The sequence below is a fragment of the Spea bombifrons genome, chromosome 5 (assembly GCF_027358695.1).
Source record: "Spea bombifrons isolate aSpeBom1 chromosome 5, aSpeBom1.2.pri, whole genome shotgun sequence".
Lineage (NCBI taxonomy): Eukaryota > Metazoa > Chordata > Amphibia > Anura > Pelobatidae > Spea > Spea bombifrons.
Genome location: NC_071091.1, coordinates 86025496 through 86038878, shown reverse-complemented (window position 1 = coordinate 86038878; position 13383 = coordinate 86025496). Strand labels below are relative to the sequence as shown.

The following is a 13383-nucleotide window of genomic DNA, read 5'->3' as shown; positions in this document are numbered from 1 at the left end:
AGCTAAAGGAGACACACATTGCCACCTGTGACTTGTGGAGGAAGTATTTTTGGCATGAATGTGTAGTTGAGCGCAATACATCAGTCCCTTTTTAGTAAGTGTAATTCTATCGAGGATTTATTTGGATTCTAGCAAGGACTCGAGCTTTCCGGATGTTTAAGTTGGGAAATCCAATGTTCAATTTAACTGATTAACACAGGAGTAAATATTTTAATGAGACCCTGTTGTGCAAGGAATATGTGCCTGCAGCTACAAAATACTTGCCCTCGTCTTTCAGACAATAGACACGTTCTTTCTACTGGAGAAGATGGATGCTTGAAAGTGGTTGATGTTCAAACTGGAATGTTGCTGTCCTCTCTGCCCTCAGGGGAAGAGCAAAGGTAACATGTTCATGGAAATAATATGTGCTTTTATTTGTCTAGTTATTCTGTCAGCTTTCCATTCATACGTACACATTCCAAAGTGGTGTAATGGCAAATGACATCATAGTGATATCATTTGTGTGAATATTAATCTTTGTGGTTGGCCACTATGATATTCTGCAATACAGTGCCTGCGACTTAAGGGACAGCCAAAAACCATATATATATTATATATAAAACTATAACCTATTCTGTTGTATGCAGGTGTTTCTGTTGGAATGGACATACAGTTCTGTCTGGAAATGACGCTGGTGAGATATTGGTTTGGGACCTACTTGGAGGGCGAATTCTTGAAAGGATGCCAGGACATTCAGGTACTTGAACCAATGTCCCCTATAAATATTTTGTCAAGCGTAGCTTTGCACAGCAACCTAAGTATATGATGAGCTTATGAACTAAATGTCATTTCTATAAACGGTTAACTGAGGGAAATGATAATGAGGGGTGTACAGCAACAGGCTGTTTGAAGTCCTGATGTCTACCAATATCCCCGCTGATAGACCAAATGAATATTGAAAACAAAAGACGACGTTTGTGAGGCCACCTTCATTATCTTTCACCTTTAGTCTGTGGAACTAAATATCTGCTTGCAGCACTCTGTTCAGTGATATCACATTACTCGTGACATAGTGTAACATTACGACACCTCTCTGATATGTGATCTTGGTAATAATCCAGAAAAGTAGTTTGTAGTAAAATATATATATCTTTTGAGTACTCTCCCTGCTTGGATTTCAGAATTTAGTCTATGTTGGTGGTTCTCAGCTGTTCTGTAGTATTTTTGTGTGTGTAGGATGTCATTTAATAAATATTGTGTTGTTCATTCAAGTGTATATTTTTTTTCACCCCCATAGATGCGGTAACGTGTATTTGGATGAATAAACCATGCAACACTATGATTACAGGATCTGCAGACAGACAAATTTTATTCTGGAAACTACTATAGTGATTGCTAATTCTTTCTCTTTCCACATGAATTCCTGTATGAAACTTGAATATATTTTTAACTTTTATTTTAATGTACGATTCAACGTTTCCGCTGAATGTATGCCCTCGCGAGACTGTGCCTTGGCCATTTTACCTTTGGTTTTTTTTGTACCGCTTTTGTGATGTGCCTTGATTTTTAGAAACTGATCCTTCTAATGCGGTTGTTTTTTATGAAAAACTGTAAATTAGGAGTCTGAGCTAAACCTACCTCTAAGGTGATCCCCTTTTGATTCTGAAAAGAAAGGCGATTAATATAAAGTCTTCCACAAGTCATGCATAGGACTTTTTTGGTCTTATTAGCAAGTCTAATATTCTGCCTCTAATTTACCAAGCTTGTGCATTTTCTAAGGTAGAATTAAATGAGGCAACAAGATGTAGCCTATTCAGTTCGCTTTTGTAAACATACAGAATAAATCATGGAGCAAAACCATGGAGTTTCTAAAGCCTAGGTGGTGACATGGTCCATGTTTCTGTAGATTTCATAATTTTTAACCCCTTCAGTCCTAGGGGTTTTGGGTACCTCAAGTCCTGGAGCAGTTTTGCCATTTTTGCGGTATGTCATTTCAGCGATTATTCCCGTTTCCTGAGAATAGTGTACCCATGTAAACTATATATTGTTTTTTTTTTTCAAGGGATTGCAACCCAAAAATACCCACTCGCGCGATCTGGCATTTTAAATGTAAAGGCAGCTGTTACAAGCAATCGACCAGCATCGGCTTCTGCTGACAAGGAGGAGTCTAGGCTTTCGAGGATGTGTCCCTACCGCTGGACTGTACGTCCTAAAAGGCTTTACTAGATGCATTTTTAGGATGTACAGGAATGGCTATAGGGGACTGAAGGGGTTAAAGTTAATGGAAAAGCTATTGTGGGGGAAAGAAATTATACTGCAAAAAGTACCGTCTCCTTGTGCTGTGCAGAAGACTCGGAGGCAAATGTCACCGTCAAATTCAGAACAATTAATACACGTGTGTGAAGCTGTGCATGCTATGTACGTAGTGTTGGAGAAGCTAGAGTAACTGTTGTCCGGACAACAGGTGTGATTATTCCTTAACGATAGAGCTGAGGAATACACATGTGGACTTTAAGGATAGAAGGGAGCAAAGGTCAGAAAATCATTCCTTTGCAGATCCCGTCAGAGGATTTAAAACGAAATCCAGCGGAAAAGCGTAAATGCTCCTGTGGTAACGCCAGCAGCACTTCTTGCAAAGAAAAGGGGCAGCCGCCACTAAGGTGTAAAATAGTAGTGTTTACAATGACACCACCACTCAGCTTTGGCAGGAAGGGCATCAGTGACACAGACACTTCTTGCTTTGTGGTGACCAAGTATTTCTAACAACCATACTCGAAACGTGTTAATAATCTAAATTCATCGCTAAATACGTAAACAGTAGGTAACTTTTTTTTTTTTTTTTTAAGTGGAAGTGTACGATTTAACAGCAGCTGTTTAACCCCTTCAGTCCCAGGTCTAAAATATCTTTTGGGGGTGTTTTTTTGACATGTGTAAGCCACGATTCTCCTTTTTCATATTTCTTGAACCTGTATAAACTGTGTTTTTTTTTTTTAGGAGATGTTTTAAAATCATAGAACTACATAAAAAAAAAAAGCTTGATCTGAATGTTTTTATTTTTCTTATGCACTCGGCTTTTAATAGCATTGTCAGAAGTCTGCATTCTCCGGTCATCCTGTTATGTGCTTTAACTTTCGTTACGTGTGAAGGGCAGGCCCTTCCTTGTGGATACATAGTGGTTGTTTATCTTATTTGTATTCAATGGATTTGTCAGTATGTAAATATTAAAAACTGTTTAGATGACACATTACGAGTATGTTCTACTTACAACTGAGGGATGTTTAAGCTGGACTGTACTGCTGATTGTACACTGCAACTCCTAGGATTCTCAGCAAATCTTAACTGAGCATTATGGGGTTTACTGTACAACAGCCAGAGAGTTAATTGATTGCCCAGTTCTCCTTTAGCACTTCATTTTGATGAATGCATATTTGGTGGTTGTACAGTAGATATGGGATAAATCATTGTTTACACCTATAGCTGCCCTTTCAAGATGTGCAACTATCACCAGAATTCTGATACAGATGCCTGTTTAACAGAAATGCTTCTCTACATCTACAACATGTTATAGCAGTGGATTAATAAACTCTGTACAACAGCATGTTCTCATTCTCCATGATAACGGGAGGTTTATTTTAAAAGATGCGCAATATATCGGACCCACGTTAAGAAAAACAAGGTATGATTTACTAATATGATCTGTAGAATGCGGTGACAATAGAAATAAAGGCCTTGTGTTTTTTTTGGAATTGTCATGTTAGTGGATGTGACTATAAAGCTTAAAATATACATTTGAATGGGTAATAAGTAGCCATTGTATACAAAGACCACTGTTTTAATGTATTTGTTAAAATATATATAACATCCCGTTAAATAAAACGTGAAAAGTGTTGCCACCAGTTAACACAAAATAAATGCAGACACGTGGGGGTTATTATGTATATTTGATGAAATATAACATTTTGTACATATACAAAAAGATACAGATCTGAACAGTAAGAATTGTTTAAAGTAATAGACCGTTTATGGGCAAAGCACTACATGCCAAGATCATGGAGAGGAAGGAGGTTGTATGTTATTTTGACCAGAAACCAAAATCTTTATATTTAGCAAAACCTCGACTCGCTGTTTGGTGAATAATCCCCAAAGCGGTATGAAATGAAGTCTTATTTTATTGCAAGCGATTTTTACATTAGCCATACATATGAAAATAGCTATCTTGTACACGTGATATAAAATTACAGCATTTTCAGGCACACTTTCCTTTCTAAAATGATTTGTCAATCAAAGCATAGTGCATTTGTTTGTTTTAAGAAAACAGATAATTGTATGCGGACAGCAGAATTTTCAGGATACTGTACGTTTAGGAGTAAAAGTAGGATGTTTAACGAATACATTTTATTGATATCTTAATTCAGAGCATACATGACAGGAAACGGTATTTATTAAACCCATCATTGATTTCACAGAATTGCAGTTTCCTACCTAAATAGTAGAGTAGCACATAACAGATCTAGATCTGACTGAAATAGGCCCTGCAGGATTACAGAATGCAAATGTTAACATGCAGTGTTAGGAAAAATCTTGGTCTCATATCTTGATGGCTGCCATGTAAAACAAGTCCAAGCTCAGTCAAGATTATACATCCAGGCAAAAAAGCAACTATTACTTTTAAACCTCAGGAACACCATGGTCCATTAAGTTCTTCATAATACTTGAAGCCATTCTGTAGGAAGAACAAAAAAATAAATAAATTAATAGCGCCGTCATATTCCGCAGGACTGTACAATGGGTAAACAGGACAAGTATATAACACACTTGCGAGGGGGGCCCTGTTATATATAATCCTTTAGCTCTGTTTTCATGTTAAAGTGACCCTCCAGTGCCCCATGCAGCTTCACAAAACACACATTAACCCCTTCAGGACCGACATTGCCAAACTGCATTTTCCCTTGAAGACCGCAGTTTTTTTTTTAAAACTAAATTCAGTGCTCGTGATTCGCTTCAAAGCGATCACGTGCACAGACTTGAGGGGGAGTGGCTGCTATGGATCACTGGGGACACCCAGCGGTCAGTAGCAGCCGCCCCTCGCGATCCCAGCGTTCATAGCAACGCTGGATAGCGCATCATCGATGATGTACCTGGTAAGTCCCAGTCTGTCGGTGACCTTTGACCCGGAAGTACCAGGTACGTCCCGGTCTTGAAGGGGTTAAAGTACTTTTTGTAATCTTCATCCTGTTAAAATCATCTTAAGCCAAAAGCATTTGTGGTCCCATTTTTTGTGTCACTGACTGAGCAAGTACTGGTTCTCACAGCGCATGTGATTCTCCAACACCTGGGATTGAGGGATTCTGCAGACTACCACCACGCTATTATTTGATGGCTGGAGTGTCCCTTTAAATGCCAAGCCAGAGCACTTGAGAGATGGGCTACTACTAAAAAAGGCAAGACACGAACATGTACTTTCCTAACAAGACTAGAATATGATAAGACATTATATGCATTGGAGATGTGGTCACTCACCTCTTTATCATGTGTTCAAAGATGTAGGATGGCATAATTGTAAGAGTCACCACATTTGGGGATGCAGCAAGTAAGTCAGCAACCTGGGAATCCTGTAAAAACATAATTCAATCGTTTCAATTTCTAAAACAGTTTTGCAGTAATGTCACATTTATCTGTGGGTAGGAGTACACAAACTGTAACATTAGCTTTTGTTTGCAATAGAAGAAAGAAAATGCATTTGACAGGATTTTAGGAGATACCGGAATTACAATACTTCACATATGTCAATTTTAAAAATAAAATGTATTTTATACATTTCATGAAATGAACAGTTTTACTTGCTGAATAGATACGTCATCGGCTTACATATTGCACTGTATAACGTAAACCGGTATATGAAACAGGCGTTTGCATATCTATCTGTAAAAGTATATTTAAAAAATCTGCAAGAATTAAAAGGCTAGGGTGATGAAAATGCCCTTTCTGGGTCCAATTTCATTTACTATCACAATTCTCTCTGGTCTTCAGTTATAACATCTGCCAGATGAGTGAATAACACAGCCCATTAAAATGCATCCTATATTCCAATATTCCTAGTGTATGATAGAACACATTTTGCCTTGTAACTTTTTGTGTTGAAGAGATGGGGTTAAATGGTAAAACAAAGTAAAAAGGCCCCTTTACCTTTAGTCCAATTACATTCTGGCCATTAATTTCACAAAGGTTATGATCAGTAAGGAGACCATTTCTTGCTGCAGAGCCATCCTTGACAATGGAGGTGATTTTACCATTTTTGAAAATAAAGCCAACATGTCCAGTACTATCCTTGTGCATGGTTATTGTGCGTTCAAATGGTCTTAAAGAAGGAGAAAAAAAGTTACAGAAACACAATAGTGGCAAGTTAAAATAGCAAGGGAAAAGCATTGAATTATACATTTACAGATATACGTACAAGAACTGATTTGGGACATTTTTTTTTTTTTTTTAATCTTTTTTCCTTCTTGAACTTTTCATTATAACAGTGTTTTGGGACATTTTTTTTTAAATTGTCATCTCATAATAACAATCTGTCTCAGAGCAGAAAGGGAAGATTGGGGCCCTGAATCTGAACCTGTCCACAAAGCAACATAAAGACCATTTACCAGCTTGCATGTAACCAGCGTTTCAGATGCCCGCTAGGTTCTCAGGCCTGCTGCCTGTGGAGTTCTGGCCACTTGGCCTCCACAGAGATCGTGAGTTCAGGAAGGATTTTAAAAGAGAACATGACTAACATAACAAAAACAATCATACCTGTCTCGAACAACCATAGAAATTCTGTCTCCACCAGCCTGCTTTAAAAATTTATGAGATTTGTCAGAACTCCAGCCAGCACAGTTTTCACCATTTATCTGCAAAACCTGGTCACCAAATTTCAGGCCGACCAGGGATGCTGGAGAGTTGGCTTGAACAAGTTGTACAAAAATACCCTAAAATGCAAATAAAAAAAAAAAAAAGGAATCGTCAGAGTAGAGACAGAGACCACCGCTGACAACCCCCCCCCCCAAGACAAAATCATATACGATTCTGGTACCAAACGTACATTATCAACAGATTTCAGACGGAGGCCAATTTTTCCATCCTGGTCTTTGCACAGTATTATTTCACGGAGCCCCTGTTTTATTTCTGCCCTTCTGATTCCAACATCACTTCCACTCACTGGGGCCACCATGTTGTTCAGGGCTGATGGTCTTGCAACCTGGAGCTAAAAAAAAAATATACAAATAAATAGAATTCAAAACTAGACTGCTTACTGCCCAGGGACGCATATGAAGCATGTATAAGCATTAAAATATATTATAGGCGAAAAGGACAACCAGATGTTATAATATCCAGTACAGTTACTGAAATATAAGATCGAAAGGGGAAGTCTCACTGGGCATAAGTTGTATGTGGTGATCTTGCTTCGCACTGACAGACGACTGGTCATGTTTTGTTCTAATAAAACCTCCAGTTGTCAGTGGTGGGAATTTGAATGCACCACACAGACGATTCTTTACGGCAATGCTAATGACATCCATTCCTTGATAGACTCATTAGTCAGAGGGTCTGACTGAATGATTAAGATAAACAGCTCTTAATCCCTGGTTTGAGGCGATACGGCATCTTGGATTTTTACTTCGTAACAAGAGTGTGGTATACAGAACTCCTTATACCTTTTTCCGCTTCATTCTCTCTCGATTGTGTGCATGTACAATTCTCTAATATAGCCCTTCTAGCTATACATTTATTGATTTCACAAAAACCTGATACTTCACATAGGGGGTGTTTGAGGTCTCAGGATGAGGATCCCCTAACAAAGCTGCGTCAGTTTTTTGTATATACAAAGTGTTTTAATTCATTTTTTTAAAACTAACTTTTAGAAATAGGCTTTTTTATTGTTTTAAGACATAGCTGGTGGTTAATTAAATGGTTGGGGTTGATGATTCTATTACCCTCTTGGCATTCTTTACTGGGAGGGTGGTAAGTGAAACAGCCCCCTCTGAGCAGAAGATGCAGAGCATTAAACATTGCATGGGACAGACAATAAGTTATCATGTAAAGAGAGCTGCCATCTGTAACATTCTAGGACCTGTGGAAATTTGGCTGCTAGCATCCAGTCACATAACATTTTGTCTTACTTTAAACTGATCTCTATGAATGCATTTACATTCTATGGATCCTGAATTTTTCCAGCCTTAGAGCAAATACAGAACGTAAATCACAACACAGGTTACCATATGTAATAAAGAAAATATATTACAAACCCCATCGGATGGAACCAGTGACATATTTTTGTGTATTTCATCTTCACTCAAACTTAAGCCCATATACTGGGCAAGTTCAGGATAAAGTTTAGGGTACAGCCCTGTGTAAAAAGAGAACATATAAAAAATATTGCACAACATATAAACCAGAACTTTAGATGTTTAAATATGTTCTTTTTTTATTATGTTGAGTTTCCTGGCAATATGATCTATTTCGCATATATCCCTATCGCAGAATATACATTTGAAAGTTACCTATGGGTTGGGGTGCTGAGGCTGAAGCTTCCGACAAAATTGCTGGGTTGGCAGGATTTGTTGAAAAAGCCGTCTGTGCCTGGGTATATATGTAATAAAACAAATATAGGTATAAAAATAGGAATTCATTCTATATGCGTAAAAGAATAATAAAAGGGTCGTTAAAAACGTGCATGGTCACCCTAATGCTTTAGAATATTGTTCTGGTATGCATATAAAACATTTTTTTCCCCAATTGTACAGGACATTTTGAAAGTGAATGTATAATATCTATTTGTAAACATACAACAAAGTTAAAAAAAAAAAAAACATACTGCCTGCATATTATACATCATTTTACTGCAGTTTAAGACAAATCTCAAAATGTTTTTTTTAAATAGAAATACTTCAAACAACATCATAAGAAAATGAGAACCAAGCTCCGAAGAAAGGGCACTATCAGATTAAATAACGCAGCAATTTCTTCCCATCCCCCTAATGGATTATTCAATTTACTTCATCTGGTTGGCTGCTGAAGCCACTTCTTGTGTAACAGTAAAGTATTTGCACATCATCTCTGCTACCCTGAAAACTTCATTATAACAGACCTATAGTCAGAGAATAGAGTACAACGGATCTGCTTCGGGAAGGCATAGGATTTGACATACGGTGTGTGTCTGTGTGTGTGTGTGTATGTATGTATGTATATACATACACACACACATATTATATATATACAGACATACACACATATATTGTACTAGGAATACAAGTGGCAACAAAAAGAAAGGAAGGTAGAGAGGGGGAGGAAAAAAATAGATGCAACCATGAAGGGTCATATGTGCTGCTGTTAACACCTCATGGAACAAACCCATGCCAGGAACACCTAGCATTCTAACACGAAGTAACAGCACCCGAAAAAATAAAATAAAAACTATTTGCTTTGGCTTATAGTTTTTTTGCTAATGGGAAAAAAGGACCTCTTACGCACATAAATCCATAAATACACAATTCGAACGGTCCCTGGCTGTCTAACCAGCACTGTTCTTGGGCAGGGGCATTTAGATACACATGTATTTCTGTACTAATGTTTGCAAAGGTAATTAAGAATTCAAGTCAGGGATCAGCTTGCTTCACGAATCCGGGTAACTTGAAGCCTTTCCATTTATAACGTCACATTTGTATTCTGAGTAAAATCAGACTCAGGTTTCCTTTACCCAGTGTTCGAATTTGCATAGAAAAATAAGAAAAATATATGAGGATGTTAAAAATTGCATAACGTTATTACAAATATTATTATGTGGTGAGAAAAAAAAAAAAACACTTACCTGAATAACTTTGTCAACCTTGAGGTCTTCGAGTGATGGGTATAAAGACATTGTTGAAGTTCTTCTAAAAGCAAGAAAAGGAAAAAGTGTCTGATGAGGAGTGAAAATTACTTCAAAAGCATCATGACAGGGATTAGTTCACATGCTGACCGTAGTCAGATGATAATCACATGACGCTCATTATAAACGCCATTGAATCATACATAGAAAATTATACAACGTACTCATTTCAGAACATAGATTACACAATATATATATATATATATATATATATATATATATATATATACACACACATACACTTTTTAAGAGTCATAGGCCATAAATCTTTTTCATGACAGATGTATCAAGGTTTTTTGTATTTATATATATATATTACAGCTTTTTTTCTTCACAAAATGATTAGGTTAATGAACAGAGACATGGTTTCAACTGCTTACAGCACTGAGGCCAGACATAACGCAAAATGGTTTACCTAACAAGCTAAAATCATTAAACGGCCATGAATGTAAGTAAAAAAAAAAAAAAAAACGTATTTGCCGAACATAGACCGCAACCCCCCCTTTAAGTCTTTAAAGTGGGGGTGCGGTTTAGCGCAGGGATGCGCAGTTCATGTCACATGTTTCTTTTTCATTAAGGATCCAGATCCCCCGCAGCGCTGCAGGGGACCTGGATACTCCTCTCCGGCAGCCGTGGACTTCTGCGTGATACCCGCAGACAACCTCTGCGGTCAGCACTTCCGCTGGGGCTTCTATAACGTGACATAACCTTCCTGTGCTCCACCATAGAAGCCCCGGCGGAAGTGCCGGCAGCACAGGGTTGCGCACAGACGTCCACCGGATGGCCCTGCTAGACACCAGGGAGTCTGGGGGTGCATTGGTAAGTCTGGGGGGGGAGCGTGGCATATCTAAAGAGCAGAGTGGCATATCTATGTATTTGTGTATTTTTTCTTTTAAATAGAACCAAACTTTAAGGGTGCAGCCTATAATCAAGCCAATACATTATTTATATATTTTTCCTAGGGGCGTACAAACAATACATCTTGTTTCACAAAAAAAAAAAAAACAGGGGAAAGGGAGACTTGTGGGGTGGCATCAATTATTTTAGAAACAAAATATATCTTTCGCACACAAAAATATTGTCTCTTTAAAATAATGTATTTGTTCAGACCGCACCTCCGATGGGGGTTTCCAGCTTTTACAAATAAAGACAGGAATTTCAAAACAGGATGCATTCTATACTCAAGCTAGAGGGAAAAAGTCATCACTTGCGCAAGTTTGAGTAAGGAACCATACTACTCCAGAATACAATATATATACAATGTGCCCCGCTAACTAACAAAGAAATCCTACCCTATATAAAAGAACACGTTTAATGTTTGGCTCTTGGCAGATTCTGTAGCACCATTCCAATAAGGGAGAGCGAAAATGCAACAAGAACATTAAAAACTTACCAATATACAGAAGCGACAACAGCATTAACTCAGGTTAAGACACACCGGCACGGAAGAAGAAGAGGGCCCTGTTCTAGTAAGTTTAGAATCTACCAGATCCCACCTGGAGATCTCTTATTCTATGAACGTGCATCTTCTAGATACCCCTTGTTAGCGTGATTTGAATGTTACATGCATGTATATTTACATACAAGTAGCACTGTCTTTGGAAACCATGTCAATACATACATAATAATAACAACAAGTTATATAAAATGGAACGTATATAAAATGAAGTTAGGGAAACCTTCTGCTTTAAAAGAGCGAAGGCTATAAATATTGGCACAAGCCAATACGGACGGCACCGAGTCTGTGCACAGGGACCCCATTCCAATGGATGTCACCTGAGGGAAGATTTGGGAAAGCTCAGCCCAACCCACCGCTTTACTCGGTCCCGCCCCTTACTCCTGTGAACAGAGAAAGCGCTCGCCAAATCTCAACACCCTCTCACAAAACAACACCACTGAGAGAAAGTACTGTGCGCATTAATCCATTCTTGGGCAATAGGGCTTGGTAAAGCAGCACTTGGTCCGCATCTCGTAAATGACTAAACACTGCTGGGAGTGGGAGCAATAAACAGCCGTCAATCACCAAAACAGCCGGACTACAAGAAATATTCAGCAACGACAACTATGAGCCCCGTGAACACCGGCTAGCGGACTTCCTTACCTGTAAGCGGAAGGAGAAACAATAATGAGGTTGCCACCGAAAGCAGACCGTTAGCCTCAGGAGGAACCTTCACACTGTGTGCTGCTGGGAAAGGCGATGACGTCAGACGCTTACGGTCATACAGGGAGGAAGACAAAGACAGGAGGAAGAGGGCGGGGTTAGGTTAAGGGCGGGGTTATGGAAAGGGGAGGGTATTTCATGTAAACGTCAATGGGGATAGGCAGTCTCGTGATTGTTGCTAAGAGACGAAGTGTCTCTTCGGTAGCTCGTTGGCAAAATAGTAACAATCGTGACGGTGACAGGAAGTTGTGGTGTAAACATTTTTAGTGTTCAGCTTAATAGTGTCTTATAAGTTAATGACGTAACACGCATACTCTGTGAAAACATATTAAAATCATCTTAAATGTATTGTTTTTACCTCAGAAGAGCTAGGAATAGTCTGTCATCACCTTGTCATCAGAAGCCCGGTGTCCCGCTTTTCCATTGCTGTGGGTAGTAGGGTATGAGCAGTCTGCACAGCAAGCGACATAACATACTTGTGCTAATACCTAACTCATGTTTGCTCCTCATTTATGGAGACGAGAGGTCAGTAATGAAGCAGAAGACAAGTGATTTGAGCCCAAAAGGATATAAGAAATATATGTATGATAACCTTTACATTTTGTAAAAAATATAGTCAGAATTCCAAAATTTGGCATATATAAGATAAAAATATATATAGTGTAATATTGCAATGGTAAAATAATTGGTGCAATACAAAATTGCACACACAGACACATACAAAAATTGCAGACACAGACAAAAATAAAGGGAACACTTAAACAACACAATGCAACTCGAAGTCAATCACACTAGAGGACTGCATTGGGAGGCGGGTCCCGTGGGGGCTTGAGGGTGCGGGCGGTCTTTCTGGGGCTGCGGGCGGGAGCGGGCGGTCAGGTGCTGTACCTGCGGGTCCCGGTAATCCCGTGCAGTCCCGCAAGGATGCCTTCTCGCTACTCCATTACAGTGTCTCCTATCTTGCTCCGCCCATGAACAAGGCGGAGTCACGTGATGTGCCGTCACTTCCCGTGACTCTGCCTTGTTCCTGGGCGGAGCAAAAGAAGAGATACTGTGAGGGAACAACTCGAGGGCAGCCTTGCGGGACTGCGCGGCAAATCAGGTAAGGAGGTGGGCGTGATTGGCCACAAATGTGGCGGGAGCGGGCGGGATTGGCCACAAATGTGGCGGGAGTGGGTGGGAGTGGAACGCCCACATTGCGGGAGCGGGATTCAAAACAGCTGGAGCGGGATTAAAAAAGCAGTCTCGCGCAGGGCTCTAAATCACACTGTCTACTCAGGAAGCAACACTGATGGACAATCAATTTCACATGCTGTTATGCAAATGGAACAGAAAA

At 39.2% G+C, this 13383-nt stretch overlaps 2 protein-coding genes across 2 annotated transcripts in view; one reads left to right on the top strand and one right to left on the bottom strand.

Moving 5' to 3' along the window:
• Nucleotides 1–1852, top strand: part of NSMAF (neutral sphingomyelinase activation associated factor) — a 29446-nt gene extending 27594 nt beyond the window's left edge. The window contains exons 29-31 of the mRNA XM_053468313.1: nucleotides 278–380; nucleotides 627–736; nucleotides 1277–1852. Coding sequence (XP_053324288.1) covers nucleotides 278–380; nucleotides 627–736; nucleotides 1277–1368 — 305 coding nt within the window. The 3' untranslated portion in view covers nucleotides 1369–1852. The remainder of the gene's footprint in view (nucleotides 1–277; nucleotides 381–626; nucleotides 737–1276) is intronic.
• Nucleotides 1853–4130: 2278 nt separating this feature from the next.
• SDCBP (syndecan binding protein) lies at nucleotides 4131–12130 on the bottom strand. Its single transcript, XM_053468317.1, has 9 exons — nucleotides 11988–12130; nucleotides 9827–9890; nucleotides 8520–8598; nucleotides 8265–8365; nucleotides 7061–7222; nucleotides 6772–6947; nucleotides 6166–6337; nucleotides 5500–5591; nucleotides 4131–4702 (listed from the first exon to the last, which is right to left on the bottom strand). The coding sequence occupies exons 2-9, from the start codon at nucleotides 9875–9877 to the stop codon at nucleotides 4648–4650; spliced, it is 888 nt and encodes a 295-aa protein (XP_053324292.1). The 5' UTR covers nucleotides 9878–9890; nucleotides 11988–12130; the 3' UTR covers nucleotides 4131–4647.
• Between the last annotated feature and the right edge of the window lie 1253 nt (nucleotides 12131–13383).

What these genes read in the sequence shown, in the direction of transcription:
- SDCBP (XM_053468317.1), bottom strand. Translation starts at nt 9,877, where the DNA reads ATGTCTTTATACCCATCACTCGAAGACCTCAAGGTTGACAAAGTTATT. An exon ending in AGGTTGACAAAGTTATTCAG is followed by an intron (nt 8,599 to 9,826) that starts GTAAGTGTTTTT and finishes ATATATACCCAG; the next exon opens with GCACAGACGGCTTTTTCAAC. An exon ending in AGAATGTAATTGGACTAAAG is followed by an intron (nt 5,592 to 6,165) that starts GTAAAGGGGCCT and finishes ATGTTTTTACAG; the next exon opens with GATTCCCAGGTTGCTGACTT.